The sequence below is a fragment of the Meles meles genome, chromosome X (genome assembly GCF_922984935.1).
Source record: "Meles meles chromosome X, mMelMel3.1 paternal haplotype, whole genome shotgun sequence".
NCBI classification, from domain to species: domain Eukaryota; kingdom Metazoa; phylum Chordata; class Mammalia; order Carnivora; family Mustelidae; genus Meles; species Meles meles.
This window is the reverse complement of record NC_060087.1, coordinates 14,531,895-14,555,424: the sequence shown is the minus strand read 5'-3', so window position 1 is coordinate 14,555,424 and position 23,530 is coordinate 14,531,895. Positions and strand designations below refer to the sequence as shown.

General features: G+C 40.9%; 1 protein-coding gene across 4 annotated transcripts in view; it reads left to right on the top strand.

Moving 5' to 3' along the window:
• Positions 1 to 19,075, top strand: part of SCML2 (Scm polycomb group protein like 2) — a 98,826-nt gene extending 79,751 nt beyond the window's left edge. For 2 of the 4 annotated variants that reach the window (XM_045996332.1, XM_045996331.1), the window contains exons 9-15: positions 108 to 231; positions 2,757 to 2,960; positions 3,686 to 3,868; positions 11,535 to 11,645; positions 12,523 to 12,774; positions 16,088 to 16,239; positions 17,329 to 19,075. In XM_045996332.1, the coding sequence (XP_045852288.1) occupies positions 108 to 231; positions 2,757 to 2,960; positions 3,686 to 3,868; positions 11,535 to 11,645; positions 12,523 to 12,774; positions 16,088 to 16,239; positions 17,329 to 17,457 (1,155 nt within the window). In that variant the 3' untranslated portion in view covers positions 17,458 to 19,075. Of the gene's footprint in view, positions 1 to 107; positions 232 to 2,756; positions 2,961 to 3,685; positions 3,869 to 11,534; positions 11,646 to 12,522; positions 12,775 to 12,824; positions 13,318 to 16,087; positions 16,240 to 17,328 lie in introns of those variants that run through there. The other 2 variants (XM_045996333.1, XM_045996334.1) reach the window with 2 other exon arrangements.
• Positions 19,076 to 23,530: the final 4,455 nt, after the last annotated feature.

Sequence of the window (23,530 nt, the reverse complement as noted above, 5' to 3'; positions counted from 1 at the left end):
ACAGCTGATCATTTGTGACCAGTGATGCTGATAATTTTCTAACCTCCTTATCTAAGAATCTTTAAAAAATGTGTAATATATGCTTGTGCTTTTTTTTTTTTAAACAGGAAAAATATTTTCCTGTTTTGTGCTCTACGTCTTCAGCTTCTATAAATTCCCTGGCCAGAGACCGTCGTGCTTCATATGATAAGGATGCCACTCCTGGTACATCTAAAATAGTGATGTCAACAGGTAAATTAGTATTTTTTAAAGGGTATAAAATTACTAATCTTTTACTCTGTGTTATTTTAATGTCTTTGGATTTGAGGAATAAAATAAGAGGAAAAAAGATGATAAGATAAGTTTTTGGTTTTTTTTTTTCTTAGCATTTTTCATATTAAAGTATTTTGAAATTCTAGTTCATTTTGATGTTAAGGAAAAACTGTTTGAATACACAAGTTACTTGAAAATTCACTACTCTTAAAGTATTTTATTTAGCTTGGTAAGATTTTACAAAATTTACAACATCGTCAAATCTATTTTTCTTTTCCCTTTGTCTTATTTCACAGCGTCTTTTTGTCTTGTATGTACTTCTAAAGCTACTTCCAATGTTTTTAAAATGTCTTTTAAAATCTTGACATATCTTTACCTGTCAAGGGGCATGATGACTTTAAATTATTCTCAGTTATGTGAAGAGTATGAAATGACACTAACCTAAACTGAACAGATCCCCCTTTTATTTGTCATCTCTTCTATGTTTTCTTGTTCCCTTCCTATTTTTTTAAAGCATGTACCACTGCTTTTTCTCCTAGTTCTGTCTTTCTTACACTCTTCTGTTCCTTGGACCCTTCTCCCCAGTTTTTCTTTCCTGATGAAAAAGAAATATTTTTTAAAGTTTTTTTTTTTAATATTTTATTTATTTGACAGAGAGAAATTACAACTAGGCAGAGAGGCAGGCAGAGAGAGAGGAGGAAGCAGGCTCCCTGCGGAGCAGAGAGCCCGATGCAGGGCTCGATCCCAGGACCCCGAGATCATGACCTGAGCCGAAGGCAGAGGCTTTAACCCACTTACAGATTATTGTAACATACCTCATTTTGTTAGTTTATTATTTCTGATTTTTTGTCTGTTGGCAGGAGAGACTAGCTAAATAAGTATAACACAAAGGAAATAAAACATTGAAATTGTTGTTTAGCGTCACTTATGTTCAGTAGGACTTTGTCCATCCCATCAGCACCATGGGTTTTTATTTTTTTTCAAAAGGTTTATTACTTATTTTAGGGAGAGAGAGAGAGCATGAGCAGGAGGGGTAGAGGAAGAGGGAGAGAGATTCTCAAGCAGACTCTGCACTTAGTGTGGATCCCAACTCCAGGCTTGATCCCACAATCCCAAAATCACAACCTGAGCCAAAACCAAGAGTCAGACGCCCAACCAACTATGCCACCCAGGCATCCCCTGGTTAAGTTTTTTAATAGCCCTTTCATTTCTGTGACAGAGTCCATCCTTCCTTTGGCTATTGCCCCAAGGTTGAATTATCATGTATTTCAACATAGTGAAAGTGAGATTATTGTACTGAATATAGACCATGTAAATGTAAAATTTGGCAATATAAATTAGGTAATGGATAAAAATCACATGCTTCTTGATTTAGGGGGACAGTGTATTATATGTTTGGTAATAATGTACTCATATTGTTACATTGTATGTTGATTCTCAGTGAAGAAATATTATGGGAATGTGACATTTGTGTGATTATAGATGATTTGCTTCTAAGTCATTTGCTTTTATTATACGTAGGAAAGCGTTATTTTTTAATTTTCTTTAGTGAACTTTGGCAGGTATATAAAGGCCATTTTTATTTTCCTTAGGTTAATGAAAAAAATTATTCTAGGTCATTAGAACTTACTGTGTGACATGTATCTTAACTTATTTGGTTACTTAAGAAAATACACTGAAGGTGCAATGTTGGTGATTGAAAATAAATTCAGTCCAAGGAGTATATTAACATGACCAGTTTTGAAAATATTCTTGTACTGTGTATACAGTTAAAAGGTGAAAGTATGGGGGCGCCTGCGTGGCTTAGTCAGTTAAGCGGCTGCCTTCGGCTCAGGTCATGATCCCAAGCTCCTGGGATCGAGCCCCCGCATCGGGCTCCCTGCTCAGTGGAGAGCCTGCTTCTCTCTGTCCCTCTGCCTGCCGCTCTGCCTACTCGTGCTCTCTCTCTGTCAAATAAATAAAAAAAATCTTTAAAAAAAAAAAGGTGAAAGTATTTATACCATTTTACATGATGTGGGAATGTGTGAAGAATTGTTTTGTGAGGGGCTCCTGGGTGGCTCAGTCCGTAAGCATCTACCTTAGGCTCAGGTCATGATCCCAGGGTCCTGGGATTGAGTCCTGCATCCGGCTCCCTGCTCAACCCTCCCCCACTCTCCCTGCTTGTGTTCCCTCTCTCACTATCTCTCTCTCTCTCTCTCAAATTAAAAAAAAAATCTTGAATTATTTTATGATGCTAGTAAAAGTTGGATAGGTATTATTATAATTATTTTAGGCAAAATTCTAGAAAATTGAGTAGGCATTTGGATTATTTCTAGATTTAGTATCTTTATACAAATGTAAAAATTAATTACATAGATACTTTTAGGTAGCAGAAATGATTGATAGTTTATATTTGGGTTCCCTTTGATTGAAGTATGGCTACTGGGATATAGTAAATAATTATGTAGTGTTTATGTTGCTTTTAACCAATCTCTTTGTTGTATTTATATACACGTTTCCTGAAGTCTGTGTCTATGTAAACAAACATGGAGACTGTGGGCCTCACCTGGATCAAAAGAAAATCCAGCAGCTGCCTGACCACTTTGGCCCGGGCCCCGTGAATGTGGTGCTCCGGCGGACGGTGCAGGCTTGTGTCGATTGTGCCATGGAAAGTAAGACTGTTTTTGGATTTCTTAAGCCAGATCATCGTGGAGGAGAAGTGATAACTGGTATGCTCAACTAATCCTTTATTCAGCTTTACTTATGAATTGATTTTGGGTTTTAAAAAGGCAAGAATTTTGTAATATATAGATTATTTTATAATACTTATAGTTTATTAACTATTTATAATATTGGCATACTTACATTGATATAATAGAATATTTATAATAAATGCCTGTTGATAGACTTTTAACTCTGGGGAAGTTTAACTTTACGTTCAAAGTAGACAATGGTCAGAGTCATACTGTAAACTGAGGTAAAAGATTTTTTTTTTTAATATGCTTTATTAAGCTCCCTATAGGCAAAAATACCTTGGTTGATAATATATTTTAACGTTTTTAGAAAACAGACTGATCTGTAGGAAGCTGTAAGTGAAAATATGACTCAAGTAGTGCTTATGAGATAAGATACAACTGCCTTTCATGATTGATCAGGTACTCCGTTTATGCCCACAGAATGCTTGGAGTAGTCGCAAGTGCTGTAGATCACTGGGCTGCTGCTGCTGCCCTTGATGATGTTTGCCTTATGAATAGTTTTTAAATGGGAATGCATTTACCAATATAGGCTATTGTGTTTGAACGAGAAGGGCCTTTGTAATTTAAGAGTATTCCTTTACAAATTACAAAAACCACAAGTTAGATTAATAATATATTTCCAAAATTGATGGCTTTTTTTGATGTTGTAGTTTTATCTTTCTCCGAGGTAACTCTGACATCTCTTTTCCTCCCAATAGCTTCCTTTGATGGGGAAACCCACTCTATCCAGCTCCCTCCAGTGAATAGTGCATCGTTTGCTCTTCGCTTTCTTGAGACTTTATGCCACAGCTTGCAGTGTGATAACCTTTTGAGTAGCCAGCCTTTTAGCTCTTACAGAGGTAATACTTCTAGTCCTGCAGAGCATGATAAAAATAAATCAGGTGAGAGAAAATGTAAAATTTTATACTGTACTTCTACTTTATAATTAATATGAGAATCTTGTATAATTTAGTGTCCTCAAAGTAAACGTTTTGGCCACCATGAACTAATTAGACATGTATAATATATAGTTGTTTTTGTTCATTCAAAGTGGACAAGTAGTTTCTTATATTCATGATGAACTTGAGACTCAAAATGTGAAAAGTATCCTGTGGTTTGATTTGCATTTCCCTAATGACTGAGGTTAAGCATCTTTTCCTATGCTTATTGGCTATTTGTAGATCTTTGCAGAAATGTCTATTTAAATCCTTTCTCGTTTTTAATTGGGTTCTTTGTCTTTTTACTACATAGAAATAAAATATATTTGTACCTCTTATATATTGTATCTGTCATAGTTATACTCTTTATATATTCTGGATAAAGTTCCATATCAGAAATATCCTTTGCATATATTTTCTTCGTTCCATAGATTGTCTTTTCACTTTCTTGATGGTGTCCTTTGAAGCACAAAAATTTTTAATTTCAAGAAGTCCAATTTATCTATTTTTTCTTTTATTTCTTATACTTTTGGTGTGATACCTAAAAAAATATTCCTTAGTACAATTTCACAAAGATTTACTCCTATGTTTACTCCTCAGATTTTATAGTTTTAGCTGATATGTATAGTTATTGATCTATTTTGAATTAATTTTTCTATATACAGTGAGATAGGGTCTAATTTCATTCTTTCACATGTGAATATCTAATTGTCCCAGCACCATTTGTTGCAAAGACTACTCTTTCCCTATTGACTTGTCTTGACACCCTTGTGAAAAATCACTTGGCTGTAAATATGTGGATTTATTCCTAGATTTGATTTGATTTTTTTTTTTTTAAGATTTTATTTATTTATTTGACAGAGAGAGATCACAAGTAGGCAGAGAGGCAGGCAGAGAGAGTGAGAGGGAAGCAGGCTCCCTGCCGAGCAGAGAGCCTGATGCGGGACTCAATCCCAGGACCCTGAGATCATGACCTGAGCCAAAGGCAGCGGCTTAAACCACTGAGCCACCCAGGCGCCCTAGATTTTATTTTTCATTGATCTGTATGTCAATCCTCATACTACCCTTTTCTTTTTTTTTTTTTAAGATTTTATTTATTTGACAGAGAGCGCACAAGCAGGGGAGTGGGACCCTGAGATCATGACCTGAGCCAAAGGCAGACACTTAACCAACTGAGCCACTCAGGCACCCCAGTATCCCATGATCTTGATCACTGTAGCTTTTTGTAGTAAGTTTTGAAATTTGGGAAGTGTCAGTTTTCCAACTTTGTTCTCCTTTTTTTCAAGATTGTTTTGGCAATTTTGGGTTTCCATATGATTTTTAAGTTCAGCTTGTCAATTTCTGCTGGGATTTTAGTAGAAATTATGTTCCATCTGTGGATCAATTTGGGGATTGTTGCCATCTAATAATATTGAGTCTTCAGGGTGCCTGGGTGGCTCTTGATTTCAGCTCAGGTTATGATCTCAAGGTCTTGGAATTGAGCCTTGCATCCAGTTCCATGCTCAGCATGGAGTCTGCTTGTCCCTCTCCCTCTACTCCTCCCTTGCTTGAGTGTTTAGTCTCCCTCCCAACTCAAATAAGTAAGTAAGTAAATAAATAAACAAATAAAATCTCTTAAAAATTAATATCACATCTTCTAGTTCATGAATATGAGATGTCAATATATTTAGGTCTTCCTTTATTTCAGTAGTGTTTTGTAGTTTTCAAAAAGCACATCTGGCACTTCTTTTGCTAAATTCATCCCTAAACATTTTATTATTCTTTAAAGATTTTATTTATTCATTTGAGAGACAGAGAGAGCACAAGCAGGGGGAGAGGTAGAGGGAGAGGGAGAAGCAGACTCCCCGCTGAACTCGAAGCCCAACATGGGACTCTATCTCAGGACCTGCAGATCATGACCTGAGCCAAAGGCAGACGTTTAATCATCTGAGCCACGTAGGCGCACCCATTTTATTGTTCTTAACACTATTGGAAATAGAATTATTTTCTTAATTTAAATTTTGAGTTGTTCATTGCAAGTGTGTAGAAATGCAGTTGATTTTTGTATTATTAATCTTGTATTCTGTGATCTTGCTGTATTTGTCACTTTTCTTTGGGGTTTTTGTATGTGTGTGAATTTCTTAGGATTTTCCTAAAGTCTGTTTTGTCTGATGTTACTATAACCATTCCAGTTTTAAGTACTGTTTTTATGGTACATTTTTTCTCACCCCTTCCCTTCGAATTTATTTGTATATTTGAATTTAAAGAGTATCTTTTGTATTAAGTATGTAATCGGAACCTGGGTTTTTTTTTAATCCATTCTGCAAATTCTTTTATTCATATGCTTATCTCATGGACAGTAAATATAATTACTAATATGGAAGGATTTATTTATTCATTCATAAGGTAGCATTTACATCTACCATTTTGTTATTTGTTTTCTAGGTCTTAATGTTTCTTTTTGTCTTTTCTTATCTATCTTATTTGTCTTATCTTATCTAACTTTTTTTATTTTAAATGAATGTTTTCTTGTATACTATCTTGATTCCTTTGTTCCTTCCACTAAAGCTTTTGAGTATTTTTGTTGTTGTTTTCTCTCCAGGAGTTATTTTCATAGTAGTTGCCTGCCATGGGGCAATTAATATCTTAGCAGTTTAATATCTTAACTTAAAATAATTTCATTTGGATTAATACCAACTTAATTTTAATATTATGCAAAATCTTTACTACAGCTCTATTTCCTGTCCCCTTCTTTGTTCTTTAATTGGCAAATTATATTTTATACATTATAAGCACCAAAGTACAATTTTGTAATTATTGTTTTTTTCATTTTTATTATTACCATTTTTTTGTATTTTAAGTAAGCTTTCTTTCCAACATGGGGCTTGAACTCACAACCCTGAGATCAAGAGTCAGCCTGGTGCCCCTACTTGTTGTTTTTTTTTTTTTTTTTTTTTTATTTATTTGACAGACAGAGGTTACAAGTAGGCAGAGAGGCAGGCAGAGAGAGAAGGAGGGGAAGCAGGCTCCCCACTGGGCAGAGAGCTCGATCCCAGGACCCTGGGATCATGACCGGAGCTGAAGGCAGAGGCTTTAACCCACTGGGCCACCCAGGTGCCCCCCTACTTGTTTTTTTAAGGGAAAAAGAAGAAGAAAAGAGTTATAAAAACATATATTTGGGGTACCTGGGTGGCACAGTCAATAAAGCATCCAACTCTTGGTTTTAGCTCAGGTCTGATTTCAGGATTGTGAGATTGAGCCCTTTGTTGGGCTCTACACTCCACAGTCAGCGTGAGTCTGCTTGAGTTTCTTTCTCCCTCTCCCTCTGCCCCTCCCTCCCCTGCAGGCATACTCTATCATAAATAAACATTTAACCACAGATATTTTAACTAGTACTTTTTTTCTTTCTTTTACAGGATTTTATTTATTTATTTGAGAGAGAAAGAGAGAGAGAGAGAGCACACGAGCAGGGGCAGAGGGAGAGGGAGGAGAAGCAGACTCCCCTGTTGAGCAGGGAGCCCAACACTGGGCTCAATCCCAGGACCCTGGGATCATGACCTGAGCCAAAGGCAGATGCTTAACCATTGAGCCACCCAGATGCCCCAGTATTCTTTAACTTTTTATGTGGATTTGAGTCACTGTTGAATGTCATTTCATTTCTTGTAGGTAAGCTGTTCAAGTGAGGAATTTTCTCACTTTAAAAAAAATTATTTTTTTGAAGATTTTATTTATTTGACAGAGAGTGAGCACAAGCAGGAAGAGCAACAGGCAGAGGGAGAGGGACAAGCAGGCTCCCTGCAGAGCAGAGAGCCCTACTTGGGACTCAGTCCCAGTACCCCAGGATCATGACCTGCGCCAAAGGGAGATGGTCAACCGACTGAGCCACCCAAGGGCCCCAAATTTTCTCACTTAAAAAAAAGGATTATTTTAGGGAGAGAGAGAACAGGGGGAGGGGAAGAAAGAGAAGGAGAGAGAGAATCTCAAGCAGACACCCCACAGGGCAGAGCCTGACAAGGGGCTTAATCCCACCACCCTGAGGTCATGATGTGAGCCAAAATCAAGAGTCAGACGCTTATCCAGTTGAGCCATCCAGGGGTCCCTCACTTTTTATTTGTGAAGAATTTCTTATTTCTCCTTCATTTTTTTAAAAAAGATTTTTATTTATTTGACAGAGATCACAGGTAGGCAGAGAGGCAGGTAAAGAGAGAGAGGGGGCAGCAGGCTCCTTGCTGAGCAGAGAACCTGATGCGATGCTCAATCCCAGAACCCTGGGATGACCTGAGCTGAAGGCAGAGGCTTTAACACACAGAGCCACCCAGCTGCCCTCTCCTTCATTTTTTAAACTCTAGTTTTGTTGGAGGTAGAATTCTTATTTGACTGTCTTTGTTTTAGCAATTTGAATATATCATACTACTTCCTGTTAGCCTCTATAGTTTCTGATGAGCAGTCAGTTGTTAATCTTTTTTTTTCCCCCATTTTATTTATTTTTTTCAGCGTAACAGTATTCATTGTTTTTGCACAACACCCAGTGCTCCATGCAAAACGTGCCCTCCCTATTACCCACCACCTGTTCCCCCAACCTCCCACCCCTGACCCTTCAAAACCCTCAGGTTGTTTTTCAGAGTCCATAGTCTCTTATGGTTCGCCTTCAGTTGTTAATCTTATTGAAGATCCCTTGTATGAGGATTTGCTTTTCTCTTGCTAATTTCAAGATTCTCTTTGTCTTTTGCTTTTGATAGTTTGACTGTGTTTTTTCTAGGTGTGGATATCTTTTAATTTATCCTTGTTGGAGATAGTTGAATTTTTTGGATGTTTGGATTAATGCTTTTCATCAAATCTGGGAAACATTTAGCCATTACTTTTTCAAATATTCTTTCTGTCCCTTTCTCTCTGTCACCTCTCCTTCTGGAACTCTAACATTATGTGTATTTTGGTGTCCTTGATGGCACCCCACAGGTCTCTGGGGCCTGTTCATTTGTCCTCATTCTTTTTTCTTTCTGTTCCTTAGATTTTATCATCTCAGTTGACCTTTCTTTAAATCTGCTGATTTTTCTCTTCTGCTAGTTCAAATCTGCTGTGGAGCCCTTCTAGTGAATGTTTCATTTCATTTATACTACTTTTCAAGTCCTAAATTTTCCTAATGAAATTTCATTTCATTTATACTATTTTTCAAGTCCTAATTTTGTTGTTGTTGTTGTTGTTGTTTATCATTTTATTGATAGTCTATTTGGTGAGACTTTGTTCTCATACGTTCCTTTAGTTCCTTAGACATGATTATTATTTTTCTAGATCTTTGAACATAACTGCTGATTTAAAGTCCTTGTCTGCTAACTCTAGTATCTGCACTTTCTCAGAGGCAATTTATAGTGACTGTTTTCCCCTCTTTTTATGGGCCATACTTTGATGTTTCTTGCATGTCTCCTAATTTTTAATTGAAAACTGAACATAAGAGTGTAAAGCAGTAACTCTGAAGATCAGATTTTACGCCTTCCCTTGCTGGTGCTTTGGTATAGTGACTTTCCTGGACAAACCTAATGATGTTTATCATAAATGGGCTCATTTATTGTATGTGGCCACTGAAGTCTGCTCATTTAGCTTAGTGTTCAGCAAATGATTGGACAGGGATTTCCATAAATGTGTGCAACCAGTATGTCTCCCATCCTTTGCCACTGAGTTTATGTATGTATGTGTTGGACTTTACCTTAAACATTCCAGGAGGCAGTTTACAAGTCTGCTTTGTGCAGAGCCTCAAGGTCAGCAAGAGATGAAAGACCCAAGTTAAGGTCTTAGGTCTTTCCTGGGCATGGATACAGCCTTATGCATGCATATGGCCTTCTAGAGTCCCAGGAGTATATCTGTGGTTTTCAAAGTCTCCTAATGGACATTTTATTCTCCAGGTTTGTTTTTAAAGCTTTTGGGTCAGTTTCCTGTCAGCGCCAACTGGGCAACATTAGTGTTAAACAATTACTACTGTGGATTTTATTTAGTTTGTTTGCTTGTTTGAGCAATGCCTTAGAGATAGGACCGTTCACACCGAGGATGCTCTGATTTAGGTCCAATAAAACAAGCCCTGAGAGCAGAGCTTTCTATTGAGCTTCAAGGTTGGTCAAATTTTGACAGTTCTTTGGGGATAGGACCTTTTGAGAGCTCCAAACCCATTGTGTTCCCTCCAGTGACTGCAACGATGTGGTGTTTTCACAGCCACAGTAGTTATGAACCTGTTGGTTTGCAAAGCTGCCGCAAAAACAGTGATGGGGATGATGGTAGGGAAGATAAAATGCCACAGAGTTTGCTGTTCTTTCGGAGGTTCCGCCACTTTTTTCTGGAACAAATGCCTTTTGGATTGTTGTAAGCCTTTACATAATGTCCGGAGTTTTTGAAAAAATTAATTTTGCCAATCTCTTTGTTATTTTTATAAAGAAGGGGATTTTGGGAGGTCTTTAATCAGTCATCCTGGAAGTGCCTCTCTCTGATGACTTTTAAAGTATTTTGTAAATTATTTGGCTTTTTCTAGCTATCTCTGCAGGAAAAGTTTTGTGCCTGAGCTTCCTACAATACCCAGAAGCAGAAGTCAAAAGTCATTTTTATGTTTTATCAGCCCCAGATAGTAGACCATACACCAACTTCATTAACTTTGTAAGAAAGCATTAGAATATTATAAGTAAAAGAATACATTTTCTAATCTTGCTAAGGTTCTGAGGTAACATGTATCTATAGAAAACTATACATTAGGATTTGAATTTTCTGTAGCATTAAATGAGTATGAAAAAAGTCGATTTTTTTCTTTATAGGAATTTAAATGCCCTAATTGTAGAAATATTTGCCATTCACTGAAATATGTTTTGCCTATTGGTTTTTGTAGTCCGTTATTAAAAATAAAACCAAGTGGTAAGAGCTCTCTTAGACTCTTTAGTGATCAGTCAGTAACCAGATGGCAGATAATCTTATGCAGCACACCTACGCCTGGCCCCGGCCCCTGGCTATTTTGAACCAGATGAAGTTTGACTTTGGTACTTTCTCACTGCAATCTTTCTTCTCACTCAGGTTCTATTATCAGATTTTTTAGGTTTCTGTTACACTTACTTTTTCCTTTCAGTTGAAGGTTAAATGAAGATACTGACTGATATTTAGAGTCTAATTAATAATTTGAGATGTGATTACTTTCAGGATCATGCCTTAAAGAGTGGTCCTTTAGGTAAAAATGCATTTGCTTTAATAATAAGTAAGCTGTAGAGTTATAATAAGGGTAGCTCTGGGCCAGGACTATTGCCTATAAAGCGAGATGTCCACTGTACACTGCCTTCTCCTTCTCTGAATTCTTAACTTTATTTTTTTCATGGAAACAGTTTCCCCAGGCTTTTTTAGACACATTATAATTGATTGCCTCACTGCTTCCTGAGATATTTAGAGATATGTGATGACCCTAGAATAAATGACGCCTGGATATAATGCTTTCCGCTCCTGAATGTGATGTCACTGGAATATTTAATGGGATGAAATCAACAAATATTATTAATAAATAGTCAAATAATTGATAAATTGCTGATGAAGTTACAGTAGGCAAATGAGTTAGAAACAGAAGTGTTATATGCTGATGATCTGAAAATGCTCAAAGAATGTTAGTTATAACAAACACCTTTTTTTTAAACAGTTAAAGAAGATATAACCCAAAAAAGCCCCAAACGGTCTTCTCAGGAACCTCCACCTTATGTTGTTCCTGTGTCACCTAAACTCCCCAAAACAAAGGTGTATGCCTCTAAAGGTAAATAGTATTTACATGTTCCTGGAATGGGAAGAGAAGTCACTCTACTACCCTTTAACTATATGCTTTTGGGTGGGGGTGTGTATTTGCCCAAATCAGTTGAGCATTTAGGCTACTACTACTTCATCTGTTTTCTTGAGCATTTAATTCCCTTCAGAAGTACACAATGGTCATTTCTCCTTAGATAAAAATGAAACAATTACAGTAACATTTTCCATTCAGCTCTGTATTACTAAAAACTGATAAACAGTGAATAGAAAAACTAGTGCCTTTCCCCACTGGAATTTTTGAGTGTCCAAGTAGTAAGCAAATGTTAGAAGCGAACTGTATGATCATATTATAATAGTTGTGAAGAACTGCATTCCTAAAAATGAATGCTTTAGTGAGGTGTTTACAGCCTTAGGTAGCAAGACGGGGAAGGGACAATTGCCATGAGAAATATAGGAGACATAGTGGAATCAATTTGGATTTTAAGACAGTGTCCATTACTGTAAATGCCAAGAAATGGGGGTGGCCATGTACTTTATGTGAGAGGTTTGTGGTTCAGTATAACTTGGCTTAGTGAACTGTTGAAGCTTTGGAGATGTTTTGAACTTTTTTTTTTTTTTTTTAAAGATTTTATTTATTTTTTGACAGAGAGAAATCACAACAAGGCAGAGAGGCAGGCAGAGAGAGAGAGAGAGAGGGAAGCAGGCTCCCCGCTGAGCAGAGAGCCCGATGCGGGACTCGATCCCAGGATCCTGAGATCATGACCTGAGCCGAAGGCAGAGGCTTAACCCACTGAGCCACCCAGGCGCCCCGAGATGTTTTGAACTTTTAATAATATTTAAGCTATAAGTCTACTGAAGATCATTGTCTTTGTCTTTTTTTCTTGTAGAAGAACAATTGTCTGGTGAGGGAAGTGGCATGCCCAAAGAGGAAAAGCTTCCTGAAGATTCCAAAAACTCACCAACAAATCCAGCAAATTCTTTAAGCCCTACCAGCAGAAATCCTGTAAGCACTCATGCTGCAGTCTCCAGGAGTTTTTCTCCGAGCGTGCCAAGCACCTCAAGTTCAGCACTAGTGGGGACCAAATCTCCCAAGAGCAGTCACCATGAAGTTAAATTCCAAATGCAGAAGAAAAGTGAAGGTATATTTAAAAACAGTGATTCTCAACCAATGTGTTTCTTTCTCCTTAAGGTTTCTTTGCCTAACAACATCCTCTGAGAGTGTATCACATTGGAGAAAGTGCCAAGATTGAGGAGTTTTGAGTCCTCCCTGTTTATGTTGCTGTCAGGTTCAAACCACTGTAGATGCTCTGATCCTCATGGCAGCTGGGGATCTGGGTCACCAGCCATGTCTCTCATAGAGACTTCATAGATGAGTTGTTCTGATTAATGGTTCCATTATAAGTGATCATTTCACTGGATACCGTCTGGACTCAGAAACCTCCTATGACTCTGTTGCCTGGAAAGATGCACTTCCTCTCCTCTCTGGTGTACTCTCTTCCTTGTCTCTTTTGAGACTTTTCCTGACTCCAGCTTGCGTGTGGCTCCCAGATCTGGCTCTGGTACTCTGTTGCTATAGCCGTTTCCCCATTCTCCATACCTTTAGTTATTACCTCCGACCCACCAGGAGTACACAGTATGTATACGCAGGGCAGCGTCCTATTGCCATCTGGAAAAAGCCAGAATAGTTTTCCATGTACAAAGATAGCTACCCTGTACCCTTTTAAGGATGAAGGGGGTGGGGGTAGGGGTGGGGCAAGGTGGGGTAAGGGTGGGAATGTGTTTTGTCCCTTTTTTCCTGGTAGGCATCTAGGCAAGGTGAGTATTGAAGGCAGTAGGAACCATCCAACTTGACTGCTTTTCTTCACGGATGCTTTCTATGGGCAACTGCGCTGCTTACATGCTCTGACATATTTAATGTCATCCCCCCATCTCCCACCGCATGTAGATCGTCTCCGCTTTCAGAGTGACGTGTGCAAGGAGTCTGATGGTAGATGCTTATCTCATCAAGGGGTAGTGTGTCCAAATTTTCACAAAATAAGAGCTTTGAAGACAGGTCTTCTCAATAAAAGGCTATAAAAGGTTATCCCTGATACTGAATTTCTCACTTTCAAATGTATGACTAACATTGCTATGCTAAAGTAGCCTGTATTTGGGCTTGAGAAGCCAAGATTTTGGTCTTTCCAGGAGTGGAAAGACTAATAGTAATAATATTACTACTTACTTGTAATTTACTTATTAGTAATAGAAATCAGCACCATCCTCATCACTATCTGACATGTGCCGGGCATGTAATATTTTATATAGCCTTATATGGTACATCTTTACAATAATTCCTTAAGATGTAGGTGCTGGTAAACACTTTCATGTGAGAAATCTGAGAAGTCACTGGACTAAGGTCCCCAGCTAGAAAGTGGCTGGGTCAGCCCTTGAATCCAGGCACTCTGATTCCAGGCTGTATGCTTAACTGCTGGGATGCTTCCATCTCCAGAGAATAGGTAAGCATTTCACTTGGAAACTGTCTCAAGGTGTCACTACAAGGTATTGGAACTGTTACTTAAAGCTGAGTCCACCCCTGATTGCTGGTGATGCTCTTACAACGTCCTGTTCTGCCCCATTATTTTAATGAAATAAACTGTTCATTTTTATTATAGGAAAGAAATCCAGTAACGTTGTGGATAAAATCATATCACGTTTCTTTATTTCAGAAACACTTAACCGGTATTCTAGTGTATGTAAGATAGAGCCATTCATGAGAAAAGCATGACTGGACTTTGATTATTTTTCACATATAATTATTTGAATAATACTAATGTTTGCAACTTCTCTGATTGTTTTGAAGATATGGGCCCAATTAAATGATTTTTCCATAATGAATTAAAAATAGATGATCTTACAGTTTTTATTTTTAAGATAAAATTATAATTTTATACCATAAATATATTTTTGCATACAGTTTTTCTATAGTAAACTATAAAACTGGTTACATGTTACTTAAGATATAACTATACCAGATTCTGATGACATAAACCAGAAATCCCACAAAAAAGTTAATTAGAGGTATGATTAGCTTGATTAGCTTTACCAATAATTTTTTCATCTTAAGTCTTAAACTAAAGGAGAAGACTTTCTGTATAAATTGTTAGAATGCCTTCAGCATGGCGTGATCTATACTATCATTTTCACTTGGGTTGAAACAGTACAGTAACATTTCTTAGTAGATATGACCAACATTTTTATCTCTGACAAGAGAAAGGGAGGATATGTTTTAGTAAAGAGTTTTTGTTTTACATCAATGTCGTGACATTGAAAGAAAAAATAAGTACACTTTTGAGCTACACACAAAAAAACTTACCATTCTGAGTTCCTTTATCTTGTTTTTCTTTGCCCTTTACCTGGGTAAATACTCAAAATGCCCCTAAAATGGCTAGAGCCTAGATGATAGGAAAGAAAAGGTTTATCTTTGGTTAATTCACACCAGAAAAGACCAAATTTGTGTTGATGGTCCTGGTTTAAAGAAACAGATCTTCCTGGCAAATTACAAAACTCACTTCTCTTATCACACACTGACTTTTGTGAGACAAGTACTCTGGTTGAGTAAAATGAATACTTGTCTGGACACAAAGAAATTACAGCATAACTTGGTGAATAGCACAACTAAAATTTTTTGAGGTATCAGTACTTTATTCTATGTCTCAAATTATTTTTTTTTACTTATAAATATTCAACCAGAATATCTATTACTATGCAATTAAACTTGAGAGAGGTATTCAGTATAATGTTAAAGTTACTTCTGACCTAGCCAAGCAGAAAATAATCCTGTTTTCTTCAAAATTCAGATAGACATTTAAGCCTTAAGAGACAGGAATTTAAAGAGTAAAGTGGTGCTAAAAATATCCATATTGAATACATGGGAGAGATTCGGTAGAACTAATTTGGTTCTCAAAGATAATGGGGTTATCGAAATTCCTTGATTAAAGTGAATAAATTTAAGCAACTATAAAACTAAATCTGGAGACTTTCCATTGTATTTAGCTAGTAAAAGAAACCTAATCCAGACAGACGAAGATGAGAGAGAGAGAGAAATTCACTGAAATACTTAAAGAGTAGTAGGTTAGCTTAGATTAACCCAAGCAACAGATCTTTTGCTGTCTTTGCCTGTGGACAACAAGGCCTCAGATTTGATCAGTCTGCTTTATGACTTTTGAAGCTTTAATGTAAACTCTGAAGCTACTTTTGTTGTTTGGGGGAGGTCAGATGGGGTGCTCTTGGGTAGCCATCCTCAGGTCATTCTAATCTGCGCTTCCACTGGATTCTTCGCTCGGAGACCTGAGTCCTTGCCGGGGTGCTTAACAGAAGGTTCCAGGAATGGGACCAGTTCTCCCTACCTAACATCTCTTCTTTCAGGATAATGATCAGGTCAAGTATGATTTGTCTTTTTTCCCCCCATTGAAGCTCCAAGTTATATAGCTGTACCTGACCCCAGTGTCCTGAAACAAGGCTTCTCTAAGGACCCTTCAACCTGGTCTGTGGATGAAGTGATACAGTTTATGAAACATAAAGATCCTCAGATATCAGGCCCCCTCGCCGACCTCTTCAGGCAACATGTAATGTATCTTTTGATCCGGTTTTCCTGCCGTAATGCCTTTCAATGACCTCTGTGCAGGCCCTTCAGTTGGATGGATGCTGATTGGTGTGGATGGTGGGGGAACCCTATCAACTGATTTTTCCATATGTGAGAAAGGTTACTTGACCCAAAGTTAGAGTCTTAAATGGTAGAGGCTGGATCTGTGCTTTAAATTGGTACCCGAGTACCTAAAATACTACAAGTCTTCAAGTTCTCAAGAGAAGATGATTCAGCATGGCCACTCTCAGATGTCTTCTCCCACAAGGATCCTCCTCCCCACCTGCTCCCTGCTCGGCCCCAGGACCGTGAGTAGGAGGGGGTAACCACAAGCTGCGACAGGGTGCCTCCCTGTCAGTGATGCCCAATGAATCCAGCAACTGTGTAAGACTAAGTGTAGTTTTATTTTAAATAGGAGCTCATGGATACCAATTACTATGCTTCTCCGACATAAATTCGTTAATTAAGGAAATAAAAAATTTTAGGAGGATGCCTTGTGTCTATTAAGTAATGTTTATAGTCTTTTCTAACAAATTGGTGACCAAATGTCTTCTGTCCTTTTCGGTATTCTAAAGAAAGTCAGTAATTAGTTTTAGCATTTAATTAGTTTAGCTTCAGATAACTAACCAATGAGCTTTCAACATAAAGACAACGCTGTGTAACACATTTACAGTTCGCATTGATGCTGACGTCCTCGTGTTCCCAGCCTTCTTAAAGAAAGTTAATGACCGTCTGATATTCATTTCTACAATTCATAACTTTCTAACCTTTGTCATAGATAATGTAGTATTTTATTCAACACACAGTATTTAAAATCAGATAGTTTGGTGCTTAGGCCAATTTTGAAAGATACTGGATTAAATTTCCTTTTTCTTAAAATTTGAAGTGAATTTAAAAACTATCGAATGATGTCTTACTGTATGAATTATACTTTTAATAATTTTCAGGAAATAAATACATATTCAGAGAATATATATCGAGAATATACAACTGCTCTCGATTTTACATGTTTTTATATATAATTTGATAAAATATGAATGCATTATTAATTGTACTTTCTTTCTCTCTGTAGGAAATTGATGGGAAGGCTCTGCTACTACTCAAAAGTGATGTGATGATGAAGTACATGGGGCTGAAGCTGGGGCCGGCATTAAAGTTATGTTACTACATTGAAAAACTTAAAGAAGGCAAATACAATTGAAAAAAATGTGCAAGTTTAGATTGGACAGGATTCTCAATCGTCCTGATAGCTTTTAATTTAAAAATATTTTAACTCTCTTAGAAGCTTTTGTTTGGTAGACAGTTCCTCTAAAATTGGTTACATCCAGAATTGCAGAACAACATGATAGTTCAATCGACTTCTTTAAAAACCATTTACATGTTAGTATTAGCATATTCAAGTTGGGAGTTCTTTATGTCTTTCTATTGTCTTACAGTTTACAGTTTTTCATTTTATTATACAGTTTACAAATGTATTTTCATGCTGGGAACAGAGAAACACCTTTGATTTCAGTTAATGTTTATATATAGAACCAAAATAGCTAAATCCCAAAGGGGGAAGTATCAGGGACTGACAAGTTCTCTAATGAAATCTGTGAGAAGTTTTCCTTAGAAGAAAATTTAAAGATGCAACTGTAGATATGATCTCTTTCTCCAAATATTTTGTGTCTGTTACTGCAAGTTCTGTTTCTGTTCTGCCATTTTCTAGAAAGGGAAAGCCATATAAATTATTATCCTTTTGTTATTTCTCTGTATGTTATATTTGTTCATATTTAAAGAAAAAAAGCAAGCTTATAAACTTTCATAAAGTGTTCTTAATCAGTTTTTAATAACTTTTGAACAATTGTACGATAAATAGAATGGTTGTTTATGCAGGAGATATTATACTACAAGGGTGGTTTGGATAGAGTCCGATTAAATTTTTTCAGTAATATACCTATTATTTTAAAACATTACATATTTTCGCTAAGTGTAAACATTTAACTGGGCAGTCATTTCTCACATCTCTATATGAAGACACCTGTGCCCAAATTTTTTAAAGATAAATATTTTATTGTCTGTGCTTATTCCTCATATGGATACTATACCCTATTTATATATTATTCCGTACCTGTAGGTATATAAACAAGTAAATCTGTTCTTTTTGAATTTAATATGGCACTTTGTACTGCCACAGAGGTAATGGTGAACTATTTATATAGTTAGAGGTTTTTATTCTGTAAAAAAATATGTGCATCATTTGCTATTACTATTACCTCTCAGCTTTGTCTTCAGGGGATAAGAAACAATCCGTAGGTCGGTTTTCATACAGGGAAGCTCTCTGTCCTATGCAATGTTTCTAGTTACTTTGCTTAGCTCTGAGCCATTTATTCTGCTAAATTTTGGAAGATGCATTAAATCTGACTTATCATTTGGGGCTTTATTTTTAAAGTTAGAACTTTCAAGGGGAAATGGTGCTATATGTTTATAGTAATTGCTTTGTCTAAGTTTGGTAATGTTTATAAGCTATGAGAATCTGTGCTAAAAGTCTTAGCCATTTGTTGTAAATGCCAATAAAATATACACCAGGGGCATGAATGTACATTTTCTTTTTCAGAAAACCAAATGTACTTTATATAAGAATGCAACTATTTAAAGGATGGTTTTATCTATGTTATTCCTTTTGTGTTAGGAGACAAAATCGTAATTTAAACCTAATCTTTTTTCAAATTGTTTGTGTAAAGATGCTGTGCCCAGTTGAACAGTCCTCAGGTGTTTGTATGAATACTATGTTTTACAGTTTTCAGATTTTAAAATATAATAAAGTTTTAAAAGCACAATAATGTCAAAGCCTCAGATTTGATTTTGTTTGCTTTCACTGCATGACATTAATATGCAAATTTGTTAAGAGTTGATAAATGCTCCACTGGGGCGCCCGGGGGGGCTCAGTCGGTTAAGTGTCAGCCTCTGGCTCAGGTCGATCCCAGGGTTCTGGGACGCAGCCCCACGTCGGACCCCCACTCAGCGGGAAGCCTGTTTCTCCCTCTGCTTGAGTGCTCATGTTCTCCCTCTCTTCCTCTCTCACAAGTAAATAAAATCTTTTAAAAAAAGCACTACTAAGCTTGTGGTTGTCTACGTGCACGTTCAGAGAGTCGAGTGTTAACACTTGCCCTCATTCTACAGATAAGCAGATCGCTAGCAGCGAAGGGCTGATCTCCTGCAGGACCTTAAACGAGCCCCCGGGGGAGCAGCACGAAGTTCCATCCATGAGCTGTGCCTGTGCTCAGCACTTGCCGCTCGCGGTGGTACTGAGGATGCGATGCACTAGAAGAGGCCTGGGCCCCCGCACGTCTTGTCCCCGTCCCCGAGCTCCTACGTCTGCCTGGTGGTTCTGGCTGCTCGTCTCTCACCGGGGGCCAGGAGCCACACTGCCTTTCTGCCTTCAGCTCTCCCAGCTTACAGGGTGCAAAAGCCTTAGAGGCTCAGGACGGGGGCTGCGTCGCCTTCAGCATCTGACCCCTTGCCCCTCCCGGCTATGCCAGGAGCTTCTGCTCCATGCCTCAAGCCCACTGCAGCTTGAGTGGGCTCCTGCTCACTCCTGTTGCGGCAGCACGTCTGCCGGTTGACGCGGTCCCCACTGAGCCTCCAGGGCTGATGTTCTAGCGGCGGGAACGGGGTCTCACTGTGCTTGTCTGGGACTTGGGGGATTCAGACCCGCTTGCTCTCGGCCATCCGGTTTGTCAACTTGTAGTCCAGAGACGGTCTAACGCATTAGGCTCTCGGGAACTCTCCGGGCTTTTAAAATGATCTTTCCTCTGGTTCTGCCTCTCAGGCCATCCTTCCAACACCAGCTGGCGGAATTTCTGCAAGCTGACCGCGGCAGCCCTCTGGGCGCATGGAGCGTTTGCTTTCGTCTTTGCGTGATTTCTGATCGTTGCCGCGGCTCCGGAGTGTGTGTCCAGGGTGGGACTTCCCAGACTTAAACCCAGGCCCCCTCTGTAGGCATGAAAAAGCCAAGCCCTTCTGTAATACGACTAGAAAAGAACGGAACCTATGACGACGAACGATGTAGTTGGGAGGAAAAGCCCGGCTTTCCGAGCTACGAAGGGATCGCATTCGCAGTGGGCTGAGTGAGTGAAGTACGTTTAAATTCCGGGGCTGCAGGTTCGCTGAGATGCCGGGACGCGCTTGTATTTCGCAGCCTCTGAGGCTGATCCAGGGAACGAGGGAGGGAACCAGGGAGGGCTCTCGGGCACGGAGGACGTGCCGCCCAGGGCCCATGTTCAGAGTGCATGGCAGACGGGTTCGGTCCTCGACCTCCCGACGTTTCCCATTTTGTCCTCAAGGTTGATGAAAATGAACCTTGAAAGCAGCTCTCCACGGAGAGTACTCAGCCCGAGTGTCTCCACTCTCCTTGCTCTTCTAGAGGCAACCCTGGACACGCGGGACCGCCTGCTTCGGCTCCAGGGGCGCTGGCAACCCAGGGGGCGAGCCATAAGGAGTAAGAGACCTACTCCTCGCCTCAAGCGGCTTCGACCATAACTGAGGTGACCCAACGTTCGTGGAAAGGAGCCTCAGGAAGCTCATGATAGTGCACATGAGCCAGTTCCTGGCGACTGGGAGGGCTCAGTGCCTGGACTGCCTGCTAACTGGACATACTGATGACAACAGTGCGAGGACCTTCAGCTGTGTTATTACGTCATACTAAGCGAACTGCCCGAGGCAGATGTGGTTTTGGTCACTGTGCTCGGACTGGTCCGAATACCCCAGGCTCTGCCGCGGTAACAAACAGACCCTGACAGCCCCGTGCCTTTGCTTTTCCTCCCCTTCTCCCGGACGAAGTCTGATGCTCCCTAGCCGCCGCGTCTTTTCTCTGGCGCTGCTCCTAGAACATGTGGACTGCAAAGATCTTTTTCTTTTTTTAAAGATTTTATTTATTTATTTGACAGAGAGAGATCACAAGTAGGCAGAGAGGCAGGTGGAGAGAGAGGGGGAAGCAGGCTCCCCACTGAGCAGAGAGCCTGATGCGGGGCTCGATCCCACGGCCCTGAGACCATGACCTGGGACAAAGGCAGAGGCTTAACCCACTGAGCTACCCAGGCGCCCCTGCAAGGATCTTTTCAGTGCCTCAGCCCGGAGGCGACCCGTGGTAGTTCTCCTCAGGGCCCACTGGTAAGACGAGCACGTGGCCCTGCTCAAGGGAGAGAGTGGTTTTCCCAAGAAGAGGAAAACAGAGGGCTTGGACAACACGTAGCATCGTTTCTCCCACGAGGCTGTGCATCCTGTTTCCAGGCGAGGGTGATGGCAGACGGTGTTGGAGCTGGGCGGGGTTGGTGGCCTCACTGAGAAGCTGGGGGGTGCAGTGCCGACGTGTGCACAGGTGACCGGGGGTGGGGGTGGGGGCTGAGTCCGGCTGGAGCCCGCCTGTTGTCCCCAGGGAGAGTAGTCGTCCTGGCAGTTGGGGACGTGCAAACTTCTGAGTCTTGTGCCACCGACCTTTCAGTTTTTGCAAAGCAAGCAGAAATACAGATTTTCATGGGAAATCTCCCAACTGTAAGACGGACGCCTAAGTAGAGGAAAACCCAGGCCAGACACAATGTGTAGGATGCGGGCGTAATGTGACCTCTGTGTTGTCAGTGTAAGAGGTTAGCCCTGTGGTCTCCGAGCTTGGGATCTCGAGTGGCCAGCCCTCTGCTCCTCTGGGAGGTAAAGCTGACCCCACATTTCTAAGAAGAATCTTGGCTCTGCCTGTGAGCATTCATTCTCTCTGTCCACCTTGGTTCCCGTTCACATCCTCCATGTTGACCACAATCCCTGCTCAGGCGGCCACAGGGGCACTTGGGGCCACACGTGAAGGAAGACAGAGTCCCTTATTCCGCCCAGGTCATTGCCAGGCCGTGTGATCCCGAGGCATCTGGTAAACCACGAGTGTTGAGAGAGACCGCAGCATGGGCTGGACACTGGGGAGTCATTCCGAACTTGGAGAGCTGAACGAGGTCTGGACCGGAAGGCCCTTGGGTGACCTCCAGACGGCATCTTAAGGTCCGAGGGAAGCAGTTAAGGAGTTCTGAACGGGGGTGGGCGTCCCACAGCAGACCAGCATTGTGGGCATTCTGGACAGATCGTTCTGGCAGCTGTTGGGGGTCGGGGCGAGCTCTCAGGGAACGGAATCCATCCTCCAGTGTGCACGGTGTCCCCGACGGAATCCCATTCTGGTGTTCTTTTGGGCGGTGACTCCCAACAATTTCACGGTAATCTTTTTCCGGGCTGTTGTCAGAGGAGGAGGTGTCCCTCTGAGGATGGCCCGAGTCGTTGGGTTCGTGACAGCCACGAACAGTCAGGCACAACCACCTCTGTCTTTAAAATGGGAGACGGACTCACGTTTCAGTGATCATGATAGCGATGGTGATCCGAGGTCATGATGGCGCACATGAGCCTTGTTGCCCGAGGTCTGCGACCACAGCCAGGCGACAATGTGGGGCTGGCTCAGCATCGGAGAAAAGGCAAGGGAGGAAGGGTTCTGACTTCTGCAGCGGGTGGCCACCGTGTGGCCTCTGGTTAGGACAAGGTGACAGCCCGGAGCAGGGTGGCGTGGGGAGGTTGTGGCCATGTTGTTCCCCAGAGCGGGGCCGGCCTGCTGTCCCCAGTGCTCCCTGGTGCGAGCCTCCCAGGGCTCTGAGGCCAGACTCGGCCTGGAAGGCAGACTGGCCGTGGTCAGACTCCCACAGCAATGGGGAGGTGTCCCCTTGTATTTACGGACCCCTAGCGAGTCTCTTTCCGTCTCGGCCGCCACCCAAGCCCCACGTCCCCTCCATCTCTGTGTCTCCCCGTGTCTCTCACGTATTCTTTACCTCCCCCCAACTCTCTCTCACTCGCACACACTGACACGTCCGTGCGCACCCCCCTTGGAGTGGCAACCCGTCACCCGTCGCGCCTCGTGAGTGCAACCCGTGGCAGCAGTTTTCACGGAGCTGAATGAAAGCAGCAGAATGTCCTGCGTAGCACGCGGGGCCGTGCTGCTCTGTGAGTGTCGCAGAGGGGGTCACGGTCCCGTAGGTCACGCTTACGGTCACTTCACACCCTCTTGCTATGCCGTGGCCATGGCCTGCCCTCTCCTGCTGCCTAGAAACCAGGCCTGGGACGTGAGCCTGCCCGGGTGACGCGAGAGTCAACTGCCACGATCGGGATCGGCTCCACAAAGCGTACAGAGCAGCGCCCCTCGGCCTGATGCCCGTGAGACCCCCCGGCCCCGCGGAGCTCAGCACCCTGCTCCCCGACCAGTGCCGGGGGAACGT